This window comes from Tremella mesenterica (genome assembly GCF_000271645.1).
Source record: "Tremella mesenterica DSM 1558 unplaced genomic scaffold TREMEscaffold_23, whole genome shotgun sequence".
In the NCBI taxonomy this organism is placed as follows: domain Eukaryota; kingdom Fungi; phylum Basidiomycota; class Tremellomycetes; order Tremellales; family Tremellaceae; genus Tremella; species Tremella mesenterica.
Window position 1 is genome coordinate 93,028 of NW_006711247.1, and position 20,522 is coordinate 113,549.

The 20,522-nt window shown below is 45.2% G+C and overlaps 4 protein-coding genes across 4 annotated transcripts; all 4 read right to left on the reverse strand.

Moving 5' to 3' along the window:
* Positions 1 to 363: 363 nt before the first annotated feature.
* Positions 364 to 1,386, reverse strand: TREMEDRAFT_66445 (uncharacterized protein; the record flags this gene model as incomplete). Its single annotated transcript, XM_007008494.1, has 3 exons — positions 364 to 779; positions 826 to 1,275; positions 1,326 to 1,386. 3 exons carry the CDS (start codon positions 1,384 to 1,386, stop codon positions 364 to 366), a joined length of 927 nt encoding a protein of 308 aa, XP_007008556.1.
* A 2,012-nt stretch (positions 1,387 to 3,398) lies between these two features.
* Positions 3,399 to 4,811, reverse strand: TREMEDRAFT_72576 (uncharacterized protein). The gene is made up of 2 exons (XM_007008495.1): positions 4,548 to 4,811; positions 3,399 to 4,185 (listed from the first exon to the last, which is right to left on the reverse strand). The coding sequence occupies exons 1-2, from the start codon at positions 4,746 to 4,748 to the stop codon at positions 4,057 to 4,059; spliced, it is 330 nt and encodes a 109-aa protein (XP_007008557.1). The 5' UTR covers positions 4,749 to 4,811; the 3' UTR covers positions 3,399 to 4,056.
* Positions 4,812 to 5,255: 444 nt separating this feature from the next.
* On the reverse strand, positions 5,256 to 6,216 carry TREMEDRAFT_57981 (uncharacterized protein; the record flags this gene model as incomplete). Its single annotated transcript, XM_007008481.1, has 2 exons — positions 6,182 to 6,216; positions 5,256 to 5,948 (listed from the first exon to the last, which is right to left on the reverse strand). Coding segments are annotated over exons 1-2 (704 nt in total), but the record flags the coding sequence as incomplete, so codon positions are not given.
* Positions 6,217 to 13,487: 7,271 nt separating this feature from the next.
* TREMEDRAFT_57982 (uncharacterized protein) lies at positions 13,488 to 14,274 on the reverse strand (the record flags this gene model as incomplete). Its single annotated transcript, XM_007008482.1, has 1 exon — positions 13,488 to 14,274. A coding segment is annotated over exon 1 (199 nt), but the record flags the coding sequence as incomplete, so codon positions are not given.
* Positions 14,275 to 20,522: the final 6,248 nt, after the last annotated feature.

Below are 20,522 nucleotides of genomic sequence, written 5' to 3' on the forward strand. Positions count from 1 at the left end.
TCAGTATGATCGTTTCACTTTTTTGTAAGTGGAAACTTGGTTTATCTCGAAGAAGAGCATGGGAACAGATGTCAGGGTACCAGAGGAGGAATAAGAGAATAGGAACAGATGTGAGGGTACCAGATGATGAATAAGAGAATAGGAACAGAAGAGCAGAAGAAGACGAAGAATAAGAAGAATTGATATGGCCAAAGTCAAAAGGGAGATTACAAAGATGATGAGAATTTTTTAAAAAAAGGAATAAAGTTAAACCACACCTGTGACACTATCTCCGAACCGGACAAATGATCAATCCAAAATTCATCTTGAAGACTAGAATCGGCCAGTCGTCGAAGACCACGTAAGTCGGAGTGGATACCTTTTCTAGGTGTCGAGGTTATGATAGTTGGGGGAAGAGGAGAGAAGGATGAAGGGGTCGATGTTGTAGGGGATGATGAGGAAGGAGTAGGTATTTTTCGAGTCGGATTGGGTGTAAATGACGTCGGAGCAGACGGTGGTGAGGACGACGATATCGTTGTAGAGTATGATATCGGTCCGAGTGATGAAGGTGAAGCGGTAACTGTCGTCGATGGAGTGATTGGCGTCGAAGCGGAGACTGTTTCTGAGCCTCTCGCTGATGGTCCAAGTTACTTCGTCGTGGGCGGAAGGGGAACGGCGACGTTTCTCGGCTTTAATCTCAGCCAGAGTATCCATCTTCTCCCGATACGCAACCCGTTTCTTCCCGAAAGAAGTCTGGAGCCGTACGCGGAATTCGGGAGACCCCTCATTATCACGAACAGCTACATGTCAGCACTTACGAGCAGGGTATATGACAAGAGGACATACGGCTTAACTTTTCCAACTCTGACACCCAAGTTTCTCTATCCTCAAACAGCGCCGGATCACCGAGATCAACACTGAGGATTTCCTCATCTTCATCGACCTCACCCATCTCATCATCATCATCTGCACCACCCGTCTCACCATCATCAACCAACACACCCGTCTCTTCGCCACGACGAACACCAACCACCTCCTCATCACCATCCATCTCTTCATCATCATCGTCGATTTCCACCACAGTAGCGGACTGACCCGAAGCTTGCAAAGGGCCAACAGGAGCAGGTCTGACCTCCTGTTGGCCAGAGGAGAGAGGGGTCGTAACCGCAGCAGGGGACGCGGGGGCAGAAGGAACTGCAGCGGAAGCTGCAGCAGCAGAAGGCGAGCCATCGGTGATGGCTAAGGCTCCAAAGCCCATAGACGACACTTGGCGGGGAGAGTTCCCCTGCTGAGCGACTAGGACAATCAGCGACAGAGTAGCTTATAGAGAGTACAAGTAGACTTACGGACAGCGGCGAAGCGATCTGCAAAAAATTTATGGGCATTGAGCTCCGGACGAGAAGACATTTTGTTGAAATATATCAAATTGATATGTTTGGTAAGGTAAAGACTGGAAATCGATAGACGATGATAGTACGATTTAGGATTAGTCCTGGGAAAGAAGAAGAAGTGGGCCGAAGTACTGAGTATTTAGTATAACTGACATGGCTACTCGTCGTCAGGGCGCTGGTAACTTCGCATAACAAGGTGTCTCAGCAACAACAAACACCATGACGACGATCAAAATTCCCACGCTACGTCATTCATATAAGTTAGGGATACGCTGACGAACGTCGACGAGGTTTGTTGTACCCCAAATCCTCTGTCTCACTTACAAGGTAACTACCACAGGGTAACAACAAGCAACCACGATGAACTTCGACGAAGTTTACTGTCCGTTTAACAACGAACCATAGTATCATCTACCAACAACTGTTATATGACCAATTGTGTTTCCTGTAACCTGCTGAGTGTCCTTTTCTTCATTACATGCATACAAAGCTCACGAGGACGTTCGCGCCTAAGGAGGGGGCGACTGTCACGAACTACGTCGTAACATCCCTGACAACCACCATCACCGACCCTCCTTTCACCATCACCGTCCTTCCTTTCATCACCACCAACCTCCACTCGAACCACTGAGACCAAATACGGCGAAGTTACGAGAACCAAGAGGGTATTTGTCACGATAACCCCGCCTAGCGGAGAACTACGGCGAAGTTAGGGGAAGGGAACCGAGGGAGAGCAGAACAGGGGAAGTTAGGCGAAGTTAGTCGAAGTGAGCGGAGTAGGATATCGGGGATACGGCGAGGTACGGCAAGGTTGAACGAAGAGGACTGAGCGTGAGGCAGTGCAGGAGTTGAGGGACGTTCTATGAGAAGAGAGGAGTAGTATAGATAGTTTACAGATCGCTGAACTTCTTCAGCGATCCTTGATTGTTGTCAGTAGTAAAAGACAAATAGAGATAGCTATACATCGAGATACATCGCCATCAATAGAACAAAGCCTTAGTTAGAGTAACTACGCCGAAGTACGCCGTAGTTACACTCCTTTCGACGTCTGCGCCCTCCTGGTTGGGTGAGACATCGACTCAGAAGCGTGAAGTTAGCCGAGGTTCGTCGACCGTCGGTCTATAAGGAAGAAGTTGCTCGACGGCCGTGACAGTTCAGCAGTGTCGATTCTATTTGATTTTGTAATCCATGTACTATTGAAATTTGAATAAGCGCAGGTGCGTGTTACCACTCGTGACTAAGAGATATCAGGGCTGTCAGTCCACTTCAGGCACCTACTTTGGCCCATTCTGTTACAACCTGGTAAGCCAGCTTGTAACACCAAGTCCCATGATCTCTGAACAATCCACCTGAAGCCCTTCAACCCAATCACACCTCACAGCTCCTACAAACTATGAGTAACTTCGTCATCAACCGACAACCACCGATATCATTCGATAACCTTTGCTCACCAGTGATATCCTTAGACAAGCACCGACAACCTACGACCGTCTCTCGATGCATAGCAAAGCACTGCGGTGCAACACATGTTCTTGCGCCGCAATGCATGCAGACCTCCGACCAGACTCGATGGATCTCAGAGCATAGCAATGCAGTGCATAGGGAAGAGCCGAATGTATCGTAGCAAAGCAATGATAAGCAAAGGAAGGCGCTAGAAATCCGGTGGCCTGCGGAGCAGGCCTCCTGGGACCTTCTGTAGACTATTTAAACCCCACATCTTCTTTCCATAGTTTCTTTTTTTCAGAGATCAATTATCATATGTTTCCACCCTTTACTGACCAAGTCTTTGATACTGACTTCGACTTCAACTTGTCCTTCAACATTGGCCCCAAGCCTTAATCTGTTCAACACCTTGGGCCCAATATCATCATCAGACAACCTGAACACGAAATCTCTTCACGCTTGTCACGTGATTGGCCGTTAGGCATGCGGCATGTGGTGGGGCCAACTTAGGCGCGTGCACCGAGATTCCTTCCTTCCGACCCCTCTGTCCTGTGGTCAAAGTGAGGGAACCCGTGATGATTTATTACTCATGATTAATGCATAAAACAATCGAGATTCTTATATGAGCATGTAGAGAACGTCCCCCTCTAGTGAGGTGTAAAAATTTCAGACTCAAAGGCAAAGAACTGACCGAGTTGGAGTGATGCTCCTTCTCCTTCTACCCCTACTCTCCACGTTTGTCTAGTCGTCTCATGGCCATGAGTCGTTGTTTGATGGACATTAAGGTGAGATTTCATCAGAAACTAAATCCCCATCATCACTCTCGCGGTGTATTGAAAACTGTTCACGGTCGAGATATTCAGTAAGAGTCGGAATCTGGGATCCTAACGATTCAAGTTCCAGGTTCCGGTTCGGGATTGAAGCCAGAGGTGATGATCACTAGACCCCGAATTCGACTTTTGGCTTTTGGAACTGTTCAAATGGCTCCTTTCCAACTCATGTTCATCATGTTGACTCTGAGGGATAGAAGGATGAGAATGATCATGATCTCGTTGTCGAAAGAGAGGATTATGATCATCCATACAAATGTTCTGGAAAACATCTTCATGCTCCTCACGTCCATGTTCGAAAACACTTTGAGTATGTTCATTTGTTCCACCTAGACTTTGATAAACCCTTTGTGTCCTAATTCGGGACAAAACGTTGAGAGCTTGACCGGGTGGAGACCAGACGACGGAAACGTTTAGAAGGTCGAGTGAAGCGAGGATGGCATTTGTAGGTGTGAAAGAATGCCTTTTTCTCCATGATTTGACGGGGTCTGGGCCTCTTTCATCTTCTGAATCGGTCTCGTAGTCTGATTCCAAAGGGTCGACTGGGTTGTTAGCTTTCGAGTGGGGTGGGTTTGATGGCATGGGCAATGCCGGCGGCGGAAACGAGTGGAACTGCAACGATCTGTGTCATTGAAGATGGGGAAACTTGGACGCGGTGGGTTAAGGAATGGGTGAGAGACGGAGTTTGGATGGACGAGAAAGAAAAGCACGATTGAGGTAGAGGGAAGAAAACACAGAGGTACGATTGCTAAACAAAGACGTGGTGAGGTAAGCAAGATATACATAAAGAAGGTTCGAGTGAGATGAGAGACTGTCTAACCGTGACATGGTCAACGTCAAAAGGAAGGACAGGCGGCAGGGGAAAAGGACAAACGGGAGACGAGCCAAAACGGAGAAAACTAACCATTCGATTCTTCTTCATCCGTAAGATACCTGTCAACCCCTCCGATCGTATGATTATGGGTCTTTTCGTTTCCTCCTCCAAGACAATCTCCACCGGGTTGGGTTTCATTTGATCCTTCTCCTCCTCCTTCTCCTCCTCCTTCTCCTCCTCCTTCTCCTCCGTCATTCCCACCTTCTCCTGCGTCGTTATCCTCATGCCCATCGCCACCGCCGCCCCCTTCTCCGCCGCCCCTTTTATCGGCTCCGCTTCCACCCCCACCCTCCCCATCATCCCCATTATCCCCAACAACACCTTGGACCTCATTCACCACCAAATTAGGGAACAACTCCCGCATGGTTTCCCCCAACTCGTCCGGTCTGGCTCGACCACATATGTTCGCTAATTCTTTCCAGCGGTCCATGCCGTCACCGGGTGCTTGGGTGGAGATTGGACCACGATGGACGGGTTGGTTTGAACCGACATTCCGATGGGTAGATGTAGAAGTGTGAGAGGAAAGAGGATCATTACAAGTGGACGGTTGGGACGACGAGACTGGTTGAACAAGATTAGATGAATCAACTGAACGAGATGACATACGTCTTTGTCGTCGTTGATTGATATCAGGGAGTGGTGTACGAGGAGTAGGTATAAACATACGTAATCGGTTTGATGACTGGTCCTGTTTGACATCGGAATTCGTTTTCGTATCAATGGCTTCGATCTCTTGATCCAATCCGCTTCCTCCACCCTTACCCGTATCCATACTCTCGATCTGAGCAAGCAAATCGTCGAAAATCTTCCGAGTGCACTCGATCAAACTGTTTCTATCGATGGTCGCATCGATAGGTATGTCCTGTGCTATCTTGGCGCAATCAGTCACATATTGAGTGAACACTCTGATACCTTGATTCGGAATGGGGGATTGACGAGATTGGGATGGAGATGCAGGTAAAGTAGTATCATCACCCTGATCGAGATCGTATACCAACAGATCTCTGTCAAATCTGCCCAACTCTGAAATCTTACATCTTTTCCCCCATTTTCTCGAATCTTTAACCTCCACTATCAAAGTTTCTTCATCCACCACTAGGACAAAAGTGAATCTAGTCTTGTAGATATAGAGAGAAGAACGATTTCCACATTGCTCGAAAGTGATCAAAGAATAAGCGCAAGTTTGAGCGAAACCTGACATGGGTAGACGTAATTTACATTCCATGAAATTCACGATGGTTGCCCAGAAAAGATCATCTCGTCGTTTGGCAGCTTGCTCCAATCTCTGTCTCTTGTGAGACGATGTGGTTTGAGATCGAGGTTGAGAAGGGGTAGAAGTGTGAGTGCCAGGGGTGGAAGGCAATTGGATCGGGATACAGGTGGCTGCGTATAGAGCTACGTCCAGGCGTTCAAGACGTGCGGTCGAGGTGTCTGAGTGTTAGGTCGACGTCTTTGGAGGGTTATCATGCAAGGACAAATCGGCCACAGAACGGCAGCCGTGACCGTTGGCCCACTTGCATTTCTCCCGGACATCCAACCATCCTCCCCCCCTCCCTCCTCCCTCCCCCTGACGTACAACCGACGACTGACGTTCAACATTTGACCGCCATTGCCCTTCGTCGCCATCAGAACAAGATGAAACATGGTAGAGAGAGCTCACTCACCTTTGTTTCTCGCCCACGAATAGAGCCACATCAATACCTTGTTGACCTTTGTGTCCTTACACTTGACCCCACCCTTGACTCTGACGAGCCGCACCAGATCCACCTCGGCATCATAACGCAATCTGGGTTCATCCGAATTTGGACAGGTATCCAACAAGACGACTTCCAACACTTTGGCGGCGAGATAGCCAGAGATCTGCGGCTCTCGATTTGACATTTCCCTGATCATGGAGAGGAAGGCTTTGAGCCGACGGAGATACATAGCACGGAACTGGGCATCCTCGTCGGCGGGCAAGACATCATGGACACGGGAGACGGAACGATAGGTCGGACCGGAGACGTCAGGCAGGGTTGAATGAAACAAGACGGGGGTGACGATGCGGGGGTCAGAGAATGTCGAATCGCTCGAGGAAGTGGATGATTTAGCCGCCCTCTTGCTGTTGACCGAGGACGTTGACGTTGGCGACAGGATAGGGCCAAGAGGTGGTGATCCACCAACATGGGCGAGATGTGACATGACGCGACCTTGCACAGTAGCAGCCCAAACAAACAAACAAACAAACAAACAAACAAAGCACGCAAACGGCGCTACGCGGCGGGATGAGTCGATGAGATGATGCGGTGAAGAGAAGGCTGTTGGGTGATGATGGAATGCATGAAGAGAGAGAGAGAGAGTGTGTGTGTGTGTGTGTGTCTACGGAACTAAATTGACGTTATCTCCGATACGTGTGTTATCTCCGATACCTTCGACAAAGGCCAGTCCGGGAGATCTCACAAAGGTGGAGCAGTACAGTCCGAGAGTGGCCGGGCGCCGGGGGCCACTGCCTTTTACAACTGTGCGCATGGTCGCCGCACTTCTGCTCCCATTGTCCCTAGTTCACCTAACTCTGTCTAACTTTGCCGTACTTGGTCTTCAGATGTCCTGAGTTACGTGTCGAGTAAAGAGGTTAAGACGTGATAGGGGATTTGATGGCCAAGGGAGGGTCATTGTAGGTGGAATAATTGAGGTGTCACGACGTAGTTTGTGAAACCATCACCACCGACAAATTCAGCATTGTAGCTGCTTTCATTTTGAAGTTATCGCAATTTTGTAAATTTACCATCACAACCAAATTTTGAAAACTCAAATATCATCCTTTTTGTTTTACTTGAAAAATACTGAACCAATTACTCTGAATTTTACTACAACAATAGAAATCTTTTGCGTCTACTACCAGCAATAATTCCATCAAGATCGCTCCATTCATTCCTGAGTTATCAACAAAGTTAAAAATTGCAAACACCAATATCATCTACAGAATTTGCAAATAATGTTTTCAACACAACTCCGCCAATTCTTTGACTTGTAACCTACAACTTTGCACACAATTGGTCCCTTAGTGCCACTATCTTCACCGATTGTTTCCCCCTATTCCGACTGCTACTTCAGACGTTATCTGCATTTACAAAATGTCCGACACATCAGAAGATGAAATCAAAGTAAAAGTTGTTAAATTGAAGGGAAGCAAAACTACGAGCAGTGGGAAGCTCATATCGCTACAACAATTATGGGCAAGGGTCTACTAGCCTATATCAACTCCAAATCACCGTCTCTTTCCTCCAAAAAGCTCAAGGAACAACTTAAGTTTGCAAAAGCGTATTCTATCATTTTTCAATAGCTTTCAGAAACAATTTCCTCAGCACTCACTTCCTGCAACCGTCAAGGACTGGAAATTGCCAAATCCGAAATTGCTTTGGGAGGAGATTATGAAACAGTATTCTGAGGCGTTGGAGCAAGACAGGCTGCTTTGTTTCAAGAAATGCCTCAAAAAACAATGTCAGAAGGGGCGGATCTCATGCTGGCACTTGCAATGCAGCTGTCACGAAGTGACAAGTTAGTTTGATAGTGATAGTGATAGTATGGGTTGGGTATTTAACCAGCGACCGGCGGTATGCAGTAACCGCCGGTTAATAGGCCTTTTAGCACAGTGGTTTAGACCGCTGCCTCTGAAGGGCACTGTTATATCGTCCCAATGCTGGTTAGTTGGTCTTGTGACAGCAGCGTAGTGCGCATGCACAGTCAAATCTGGCCGGGGAAAACTTGTTGGACAAAATGTTAGCCTATGCTATGACATTGGCGCTTCCAGAGTCAATTACAACGCTTAAACAAACTCTGTGGAAACAAGATTGAGGGCAAGGCCTTTGTCAACAAATCTGCACTGTTCTCAGCCAAGGGAACGTGACCAAGAGATAGTGTATTGTCTTCAAGTTTCTCACAGATGTAATGATATTGCAAGTCAATGTGTTTGGTCTTGTTATGATGAACTGGATTCTTGGTCAGAGCAAAGTTCCAGCATTATTGTTTAGAAGTTTCAGAGGTTCTTCACCAAGTCCAAGTCCCAAATCATCTAAAAGTTGTCTCAACCACACAGCTCCTCTTGTAGCATCTGAAGACACCATGTATTCCACTTCCATTGTTGAAAGTGCAACTGTAGGTTGTCTTCCGCTCTTCCAAGCAACAACTCCACCATGAACTCTATTGACATGACCGGTTGTAGATCTTCTGGTGTCCAAATCTCCTTCCCAATCTGCATCCCTTCTGATGAAGCGACGGTTTGGCTGATGCTGTTGGTCTGTCCTTGTCGTCTGAAGGAAGTTAGAACCAAAAAGCAAAAAAGACGATATTGCGCATTGAATGAGTGACATTGAGAACCAAAAATGTTCACTTCTGATGAAGCGACTGTTTTGCTGGAACTGTTGGCCTGTCCTTGTTGGCTGTGGTGGAAGCAGTGATGCTGTTTCCGGATTCAAAGAGAGATTGAAGATTGGATTAGTCTTAAGCGAGTTTTTGCCCAAAAGCGATATTGGTCGTTGAATGAGTGATATTACAATTCAAACATGTTCACTTATGATAAATCTTTTGTCTTTGCTGATGCTTTTGGTCTGTCCTTGTCAGCTTTGGTAGAAGGAGTGATGCTCTTTCTGGATTCAAAGAGATATCAAAGATTGGATTAGTCTGAAGGAAGTTAGAACCCAAAAGCGAAAAAGACAATATTGGGCATTGAATGAGTGACATTGAGAACCAAAAATGTTCACTTCTGATGAAGCGACTGTTTTGCTGGAACTGTCAACCTGTCCTTGTTGGCCTCGGTAGAAGCAGTGGTGCTCTTTCTGGATCCAAAGAGACATTGAGGATTGGATTAGTCTGATGGAAGTGGGAGCCGAATAGCGAAAAAGACAATATTGCGCATTGCATGGGTGACATTGAGAACCAAAAATGTTCACTTCTGATGAAGCAACTGTTTTGGTAATGCTCTTGGTCTGTCCTGGTCAGCTGTGGTAGAAGCAATGATGCTCTTTCTGGATCCAAAGAAATATTGAGGATTGGATTAGTCTGAAGGAAGTTAGAACCAAACAGCAAAAATGACGATATTGCGCGTTGAATGAGGGCCTTTTTGTAAGATGTAGAAGTAGAATGCATAAAGAGAAACGACAATATTGACAGAGGTGAGAGATGAGACGAGGGAATATGCGGAAATAGAGATAGCGTTCCAATGTGGCAGTTACCAATTACTCTATTCCCAACACATCTAACACAGAGCAACTATCTGACTGCAGCATATCCACTTGTAGGTAAGCCACATATCCGATCTAGGTCACGTGACCTACCTAGGTGTATGTCAATGTGGATGTAGGATGCTTTGGACCTGCTCAATTGTGGGTGACCCTTCTGTAACAAATACTACTAGTTCAAACTCTTCGCAGCAGAGTGCGCTGCGGTGGCCTCGATGACAGGTGTCGATTGTAGCCCAATCGGTGTACAGGTCGTTGCCCAAAATTTGAAGTAATACCTTAGTGGTAATACCTAGAAGCTCCAATTCAGATGTTAGACGCTTTTCGATTTTTTCCAGTACAAATGGCCTCATACCTCCTGACGTACTGACTGAAATGATGCAAACTCTTTGCAGCAGAGTGCGCTGCGGTGGCCTCTATGACAGGTGTCAATTGTCGCCCAATCGGTCAACAGGCCGTTGCGCAGAATACAAAGCAGTACCTTGATGGTGATACCTAGAAGCACAAATTCACATGTTAGACGCTTTTCGCTTTTTCCAGCACGAATTGCCTCATGTCTCTTGACCTACTGACTGAAATGGTGTAAACTCTTCGCAGCAGAGTGCGCTGCGGTGGCTTCTATGACAGGTGTTGATTTCAGCCCAATTGGTGTACAGGTCGTTGCGAAAAATGCAAAGTAATACCTTAATGGTACCTAAAGCTCAAATTCAGATGTTAGATGCTTTTCGCTTTTCTCCAGTACAAATCGCCTCATATCTCCAGACCTACTGACTGAACTAGTTCAAACTCTTCGCAGCAGAGTGCGCTGCGGTGGCTTCTATGACAGGTGTTGATTTCAGCCCAATTGGTGTACAGGTCGTTGCGAAAAATGCAAAGTAATACCTTAATGGTACCTAAAGCTCAAATTCAGATGTTAGATGCTTTTCGCTTTTCTCCAGTACAAATGGCCTCATACCTCCTGACGTACTGACTGAAATGATGCAAACTCTTTGCAGCAGAGTGCGCTGCGGTGGCCTCTATGACAGGTGTCAATTGTCGCCCAATCGGTCAACAGGCCGTTGCGCAGAATACAAAGCAGTACCTTGATGGTGATACCTAGAAGCACAAATTCACATGTTAGACGCTTTTCGCTTTTTCCAGCACGAATTGCCTCATGTCTCTTGACCTACTGACTGAAATGGTGCAAACTCTTCGCAGCAGAGTGCGCTGCGGTGGCTTCTATGACAGGTGTTGATTTCAGCCCAATTGGTGTACAGGTCGTTGGGCAAATTATAAAGCAGTACCTTAATGGTGATACCTAGAAGCGCAAATTCACATGTTAGACGCTTTTTGCTTTTTCCAGCACGAATTGCCTCATATCTCTTGACCTACTGACTGAAATGGTGCAAACTCTTTGCAGCAGAGTGCGCTGCGGTGGCTTCTATGACAGGCGTTGATTTCAGCCCAATTGGTGTACAGGTCGTTGCCAAAAATGCAAAGTAATACCTTAATGGTACCTAAAGCTCAAATTCAGATGTTAGATGCTTTTCGCTTTTCTCCAGTACAAATCGCCTCATATCTCCAGACCTACTGACTGAACTAGTTCAAACTCTTCGCAGCAGAGTGCGCTGCGGTGGCTTCTATGACAGGCGTTGATTTCAGCCCAATTGGTGTACAGGTCGTTGCGAAAAATGCAAAGTAATACCTTAATGGTACCTAAAGCTCAAATTCAGATGTTAGATGCCTTTCGCTTTTCTCCAGTACAAATCGCCTCATATCTCCAGACCTACTGACTGAACTAGTTCAAACTCTTCGCAGCAGAGTGCGCTGCGGTGGCTTCTATGACAGGCGTTGATTTCAGCCCAATTGGTGTACAGGTCGTTGCGAAAAATGCAAAGTAATACCTTAATGGTACCTAAAGCTCAAATTCAGATGTTAGATGCTTTTCGCTTTTCTCCAGTACAAATCGCCTCATATCTCCAGACCTACTGACTGAACTAGTTCAAACTCTTCGCAGCAAAGTGCGCTGCGGTGGCCTCTATATGACAGGCGCCAATTGTAGCCCAATTGGGCTACAGGTCGTTGCGCAAAATTCAAAGCAATACCTAAAAGTGTCAGATGTAGAAGTAGAATGCATAACGAGTACAATATTGACACAGGTCAGATATGAGACGAGGGAATATGCGGAAATAGAGATAGCGTTCCAATGTGGCAGTTACCAATTACTCTATTCCCAACACATCTAACACAGAGCAACTATCTGACTGCAGCATATTCACTTGTAGGTAAGCCACATATCCGATCTAGGTCACGTGACCTACCTAGGTGTATGTCAATGTGGATGTAGGATGCTTTGGACCTGCTCAATTGTGGGTGACCCTTCTGTAACAAATACTACTAGTTCAAACTCTTCGCAGCAGAGTGCGCTGCGGTGGCCTCGATGACAGGTGTCGATTGTAGCCCAATCGGTGTACAGGTCGTTGCCCAAAATTTGAAGTAATACCTTAGTGGTAATACCTAGAAGCTCCAATTCAGATGTTAGACGCTTTTCGATTTTTTCCAGTACAAATGGCCTCATACCTCCTGACGTACTGACTGAAATGATGCAAACTCTTTGCAGCAGAGTGCGCTGCGGTGGCCTCTATGACAGGTGTCAATTGTCGCCCAATCGGTCAACAGGCCGTTGCGCAGAATACAAAGCAGTACCTTAATGGTGATACCTAGAAGCGCAAATTCACATGTTAGACGCTTTTCGCTTTTTCCAGCACGAATTGCCTCATGTCTCTTGACCTACTGACTGAAATGGTGCAAACTCTTCGCAGCAGAGTGCGCTGCGGTGGCCTCTATGACAGGTGTCAATTGTCGCCCAATCGGTCAACAGGTCGTGTCAAAAATGGTACAATCGGCTAACTGCCACATTCGAGCGCTATTGCTATTTCCGAGTATTCCCTCGTCTCATATCTGACCTCTGTCAATATTGTTCTCTTTATGCATTCTACTTTCTACATCTGACAGGTTATGAGCCTGAATCACTTCTTTAAGACGCTATCTAATCGCTCCCGACACCCCCTGCGGTCCCTCCAGCATTAGAATCAGTAGAACTATCAGTAGAATCATCAACTCAACTCAAAATTTTGTTTTTCGCTTCAAATCGCTTTTCTCACTCTCACTCTATCTCCTCCAATACTGCTCTGATTCTCGATATCTCTTTGGATCTGAACAGAGCGTCACTGTGTCCACCATTACCGAAAAAAGTAGACCAACAACATTCACAAGTAGCGAGATAGATCGAAAGTGAAACTTTTCGACTGTAATATCCCTCCTTTTACCAGCAAAATCGCTTTTTCAACACAACTCAGTCAATTCTAAACGAAATACATCGCTCTTTGGATCATAAGAAAGGGGACAGTGGGAGATTATCAGAACGGGAAAGAGATTGAAGTTTGCAAAAGCGGTGGGGACAGGAGATCAACTACAAAGTCAGAATTTTTGTGAGCAATAATAAGACATCTTCTACACCCACAAAGCGACCTTTTATCCTCTTCACCTCAATTCTGCTCCACTTCCAACGCTCTTAACATTTCCCGAACCGCCTCACTGCGCGCTCTCTAGATCATCAAACGGAATCGATTTTCGTGGAACGGTTGAACCAGCAGTGCAAAATTACAAGATTGAATATTCAAACTTCATCATTTGAATCTCGAATTCGACCTCTTGTTCTCATTTCCCCAATTACCACCAATCTTATCGCTCTCTGTCTTTCCTACACTTTTTTCACCGTGCTCTATCTATATTTGAAATCAAATCGTAAATCGGAGCAGAGGTCAAAGCAGGAGATCAAAAATTAAAATCGAAAATTTCAATCACTTCATTACAACTCCAAAATTTTGCTTTTAACCCCATTTCATCAATTCCTATCGGAATTATCAAATCTCTTCACCGGATCCTGTCCGCAACTACCAACTGTTCATAACGAAAAACAAAGTTGGGATTGGATCACGGGTTGACGACAAAAGCGAAATTTGACGAATTGAAAACTCGCTTTTCCTTATTCCCTCATCACATTTTTAAATTATCGCTTCTCTTATTCCTCAAATCCACGCTTTACAACAAGCCTCTGGTATCAGTATCGACGCTCTCGGCTGGGGGTGAAGGCAAGTCCTGCAGAAGCGCAGGTGAAAAGTCGAAACCACTTCCACACTTTCGCTTTTTCTCTCATTCATTACTCTCTCCTTGTTCCTAAAACCGGACCTGCTTTATTGTGGGAGGTGCATTGTGTATCGCCTTAGATACAGCGGTGTAGACAAATCTGGACACCCCAGTGGCGCGCCTCTGAGTCCTAGGACATACCAAGCGCGCCTCACAATCAGCTGAGTCACTGTGAGAGTCTATTCCTCGTTGTTTGAACTTCAGCTGATTTACATTTGGAAAATATCGCTTTTCCATTATCTCAATCAATACTCCACCTCCAGTCCTCTTACTTCACCCACACATCCGCTACCATTGCGTCTATTACCATCCTCGATCTCAGCATTGTAGCATCAGTCGTTTCAAAGTTATCTGGATTTGGTAAATTTGACACCACAATCCAAATTTATAATCGCAAATATTGTCTTTCTCGTTTTACTTGGTCCACTTCGAACCGACTGGGCTGGATTTTACTACACCTTTAGGAACACATTGCGTCTACCACCACATCCAAAATCAGCTCTGTTCCTCGATTCGTTATCGAGATATTCAACCTCGAAAGATGTCTGACTCATCTGACACCGAAGTAAAAGTAAAAATTGTGAAATTGCGAGGAAGCGAGAATTATGCGCAATGGGAAGCTCATGTCGCTACCACACTTATGGGCAAGGGATTACTACCGTATATCAACAACAAACCACCCTCTAAAGACTTGAAAGATAAGGAAAACATCAAAGAACGTCTGAAAAGTGCAAAAGCGTACTCTATCATATTTCAATCGCTTTCAGAAACAATCTCATCCGCTTTGCCATCCGATGTTAAAGACTGGAAATCGCCAAATCCGAAATCGCTTTGGGAGGAGATCAAGAAACAGTACTCTGCAGCTGTTGGAGCCAGGCAAGCTGCGCTGTTTCAAGAAATGGCTCGAAAAACGATTTTAGAAGGGGAGGATCCAATGCCTGCGCTTGCAGCACAGCGCAGTGCACATGCACAGTTAAATTCGGCTGGGGAGAACTTGTCAGACAAAATGTTAGCTTATGCTATGACATTGGCGCTTCCAGAGTCATTTACAACGCTTAAACAGACGCTTTGGCTTAGAGAATCGCTATCTTCAAGCGAAGTACAGGCTGGAGTTCAAGCAGAATGGAGTAGGAGGAAAACTGAGGGAGAAAGTGCAACTGGAATGTTTGCGAAATCAAAATTTCGCTCCAAATCATCTTTCAACACTTTCAACAACTCTAAGAAACCATTTGATCGATTTCCACCAGCAGATCATTCCAAATACTGTTCTATTCATCAAAAAACTGGTCATTCTACCAAAAACTGTTTCAAAAACAAGGGGAAAACTTTTAAAAGCGCAAATGTTGCTTTAAAAGCAGCAAAAGCAACAGAGGAATCAAAAGCGACAGCCGATATTGCCTATCTTTCCGATGCTAGCGCTTTTCTCACTGCAGTTGCTACTGCAGACGATCCCATCGCTTTTTCAGCTGAAAAATCGAAGTCAATGTTTGTGGTTGACTCTGGCGCTTCACACCACATGTGTAATGACAAAAATTCGCTTCTGTCAATCCATTCCATCCCTCCAACTCGCGTAAAATTCGGAAATTCTGCTATTCTACCATGTACACAAGCTGGTACTAGTTATAAACGGCGTAGAATTTCCAAACACACTTTTAGTACCTGGTTTGGACCGAAATTTGTTGTCTGTGGGTGCATCAGAAGATGGGGGAGATTCAGAATGGCGCTTTAGAAAGGGAATTGCAACTTTCTGCAAGAATCACCAAGTTCTACTCTCTGCGCAAAAACAAAATCGTCTTTATCTACTACAACAAGCAAGTTCTCCTTCTGCAAATGTTGCAAACACAACTGACCTACTCCTAGACTGGCACGAGCGCCTTGGACACCTTAATGTTGGCGCTTTAATCAATTTGTCAAAGTCAGGACGGTTAGGATGTGAATTTACAAACTCTCATGCAAAAGATTTCCAGTGCAGAAGTTGTGTAATTGGAAAAGGGAGGAGATTACCATCGATTCCAAGCGAAATTCGTGCTACTGAACCGCTACAAGTCATTCATCTTGATCTGTGGGGACCAGCCAGAACTCCATCTCTTAGTGGAGCGCTTTATTTCTTATCTTGTTATGATGACTTCACCCGAAAAGTACATATTTACTTTCTCAAACACAAATCAGACGCTTTTGCGCAATTAGAATACCATATTGCAAAAGTAGAAAGACAACTTGAGACTAAAGTTAAAACACTTCGCTCTGATAATGGTGGAGAGTTTAGTTCTATGGCAATGAGGAACTTTTGTGCAACACATGGTATTCAACACATCCAAGTACCTCCAGATGCGCATACACAAAATGGACGTGCAGAACGACTTCATCTTACAATTCTCAATGGAGTTCGCACAGTCCTGGCACATTCTGGGCTTCCTGCTAAGTACTGGGCAGAAGCGGCAAATTACATTGCTTATACGCGCAATCGGTGTCCTGGTGGTCCAAAGCGACAAGTTCCAGATGACATTTGGTACAAAAGCGAAAAGCGACTTTCTCATCTTCAACCATTTGGGTGTAAAGTCTACCACCGTGATCATAAACAAAGTAATAAACTTGCGCAACGCTATCGTGAGGGACAACTACTCGGTTACCAAGAAGGTACAAACAACTTTCGCATTTTGGACACTGTCACACAAAAGATTTGGATAACAAGAGATGTCATTTTTGCTACAAAATCAGATTTCTCTGAAGTCCCTGAAGTTTCTGATCTAGAACTTAAACCACATATTATTGGTAGTGATGCAGATATTCACCGTAAAAATCAGTCAGATCCGTCTCGCAGGGATTTACATATTCAAAAAGCAAATTCAAAATTCACAACAATCTCAATTGGAGTTGAAAAAATTAAAAATGACATTGCGCAAGGCCCACAAGACGAAATCAACCGAAATGAAGCTCAGCCATTGAGGCGCATACGAACTCTCTTTGAGCAACTTGAGGAGCAAAGAAACGCACAGAATCAAGAGTTTTTACAAAATCTTGAACGTGATCCTAGACGTCAGAATGCAATTGCGCAACGACAACTTGCGCAGAATTTGCAAGAAGAAGAACCCTCTTCCTCATCTGAAAGTTCAGATGAACTAAACCTCCATGATGATGATAACTCATTCAGTCTTGCAGCTCATGCACTTGCCGCCACAAATCTACCCAACTCCTATCGAGAAGCGCAAAATACAGGTGAATGGGAATGTTGGAGAAAAAGCATGGATGATGTCATAAATCTTGAATCTCGGTCGCAGCACAAGCGGTTTATAAAGGGTCTCAGCTCATACTATGAGCTGAGCATTGGATCTTTTAGCACAAGAGCTTAGTGCACGTCACCCTTTAGGCGTATGCATTACAGAATGCTCAGCTCCACCATGACCAGGGTTCAACTCCCTGTGTGTGCACATTCTCGAACCCACTTCTTTGTGGCACACAGAGGCTTGTGGCAGTGCCACATTCTGGGATCTAATTTGTCATGGGAAAATCTGTATGAGGATTTTTGGTTCAGAAATTGCTGGCTGCTGGGACATCAGCCCTTGAGGGGGGGCTCCTGTCATAAATCTCAAATCTCGGTCGCAGCACAAGCGGTTTATAAAGGGTCTCAGCTCATACTATGAGCTGAGCATTGGATCTTTTAGCACAAGAGCTTAGTGCACGTCACCCTTGAGGCGTATGCATTACAGATGAAGAACTTGCAAAAATGGAAAAGTACAAGGTCTGGGAAGTTGTGGACTTGGTCCAAAAATGCGCATTTTAACGGGAAGATGGGTGTATACTCGCAGGATAGACGGAGAAACTGGTCTACCATCTACCTACAAAGCTCGCTCTGTTGCAAAAGGTTACAATCAAGTGGAAGGATTGGACTACAATGAACTCTTTGCTGCTGTTGCGCACAAAGATTCAATTCGAGTGTTTCTGGCAATTGTCAACCACTTTGATCTTGAATGTGACCAAGTGGATATCAAAGCGGCATTCCTGAATGGGGAATTGGAAGAAACAATCTACATGCAACCACCAGAAGGATCCAACATCCCAGCAAACAAAGTACTCTGGTTGCGCAAGTCGCTTTATGGTTTGAAACAATCACCAAGATGTTTCAACAAAGCACTCGACAACTGGTTACAGTCTCAAGGATTACTTCCTACAAAAGCGGATCCTTGTTTCTATTCAAAGCGTGAAGGAGATAACATCCTCATGCTCTCTGTACATGTCGACGATCAACTCATCGCATGTAACAATCGGACTATGTTGGACAACTTCAAAGCGGCACTTAATTCAGAATTTGAGTGTTCAGACTCTGGTCCAGTTGGATACTTTCTTGGTTTCAACATTCATCGGGATAGATCAAATCACAAACTGTTCATGTCCCAAGAACATTATTTTGAATCACTTCTTGAAAGATTTGACTTGAAAGATTGCAATCCTGCAAAGACTCCTCTACCTTCTGGATTTCGTCCAATCCCTGCAACAGATGAAGAACATGATGAAGCAAAACACTACCCATATGCCCAAGCAGTGGGGGCTATTCTTTATGCTTCAACCATAACTCGACCTGATCTTGCTTGCCCAGCAAGTCTCTTATCTAGATTTCTCAGTAAATGGAATGACTCACATTGGAAAGCGGTCAAACACCTACTTCGTTATATCCGTGGTACTTCTGATCTTTGTCTCACCTTTAACAAAGAGAATAGCAACCACATTGCCTTAGGTTTTGCAGATGCAGATTGGGGAGGAGATTTGGACACTAGAAGATCAACCACTGGATATGTCTTTAAAGTTTATGGTGGAGTTGTTGCTTGGAAAAGTAGGAGACAGCCTACAGTTGCGCTTTCAACAACAGAAGCGGAATACATGGCAGCATCAGATGCTACACGCCAAGCTGTATGGTCAAGGCAACTTTTGGATGATTTGGGACTTGGACTTGGTCAAGAACCTTTGAAACTTCTCAATGACAATGCGGGAACTATAGCTCTTGCCAAGAATCCGGTTCATCATAACAAGACAAAACATATTGACCTGCGACATCATTATATTCGGGAGAAAGTTGAAGATAACACTGTCTCTCTGTCACATATTCCCTCAGCAGAGAATATGGCTGACTTGTTGACAAAGGCTCTTCCTTCACATACATTTGATAGACTGAGGGAGCTATTAGGCGTATGTGGCAGATCCGCTTGAGTGGGGGTGTCAAAAATGGTACAATCAGCTAACTGCCACATTCGAGCGCTATTGCTATTTCCGAGTATTCCCTCGTCTCATATCTGACCTCTGTCAATATTGTTCCCTTTATGCATTCTACTTTCTACATCTGACAGGTCGTTGCGCAGAATACAAAGCAGTACCTTAATGGTGATCCCTAGAAGCCCAAATTCACATGTTAGACGCTTTTCGCTTTTTCCAGCACGAATTGCCTCATGTCTCTTGACCTACTGCCTGAAATGGTGCAAACTCTTCGCAGCAGAGTGCGCTGCGGTGGCTTCTATGACAGGTGTTGATTTCAGCCCAATTGGTGTACAGGTCATTGCGCAAATTATAAAGCAGTACCTTAATGGTGATACCTAGAAGCGCAAATTCACATGTTAGACGCTTTTCGCTTTTTCCAGCACGAATTGCCTCATGTCTCTTGACCTACTGACTGAAATGGTGCAATCTCTTCGCAGCAGAGTGCGCTGCGGTAGCCTCTATGACAGGTGTCGATTGTAGCTCAATTGGTTGACAGGTCGTTGCGCAAAATAAAGAGCAGTACCATCATGGTAATACCTAGAAGCGCAAATTCACATGTTAGACGCTTTTCGCTTTTTTCCAGCACAAATTGCCTCATATCTTTTGACCTACTGACTGAAATGGTGCAAACTCTTCGCAGCAGAGTGCGCTGCGGTGGCTTCTATGACAGGTGTTTATTTCAGCCCAATTGGTCTTCAGGTTGTTGCGCAAAATACAAAGCAACACCTATAAGCGCAAATTCACATGTTAGAGATAAGGAAGGAAGGGGTTGTTCTTGATGGAAGAGACAACTCGGTGAAATTCCCCATCCCGACCCCACCAAGTGTGGCAAGGTTAGCGGCCATAGGGCTGCCGACTCCGATGGACGCGATAGATCTCCGAGACAAAGATGACCAGGATGAACTGAGTCCGGAGGAACAGCAGGAATTATATCAGGTAGTTCCTGAACAATACCACCCGTGCATTGATGTGTTTAACCCGAGGAAGGGAGGTGAAGAACTACCTCCCTCAAGGGAATATGATTTGGAGTTTGTTCTTAAGGAGGGGGTGAACCTAAAGGTTGCTCCACTCTACTCACTTGGAGAAGATCAGAGAAGTGCGCTGAGAGACATCCTAGATTGCGAAATATCGGCTGGAAGAATCCGACCCAGTAATTCACCGTACGGATCACCGATGTTCTCCGTACCAAAGAAAGCAAAGGGCCAATGGCGAATGGTCATTGACTACCAAAAGTTAAACGAGGCGACGATACCCGACGCCTATCCACTACCTCTAATCGGTCAGATAACTGAAGAGCTAAGGATGGCAAGGTATTTCAGCAAGTTAGATCTAATTGGAGCTTATCAATTCCTAC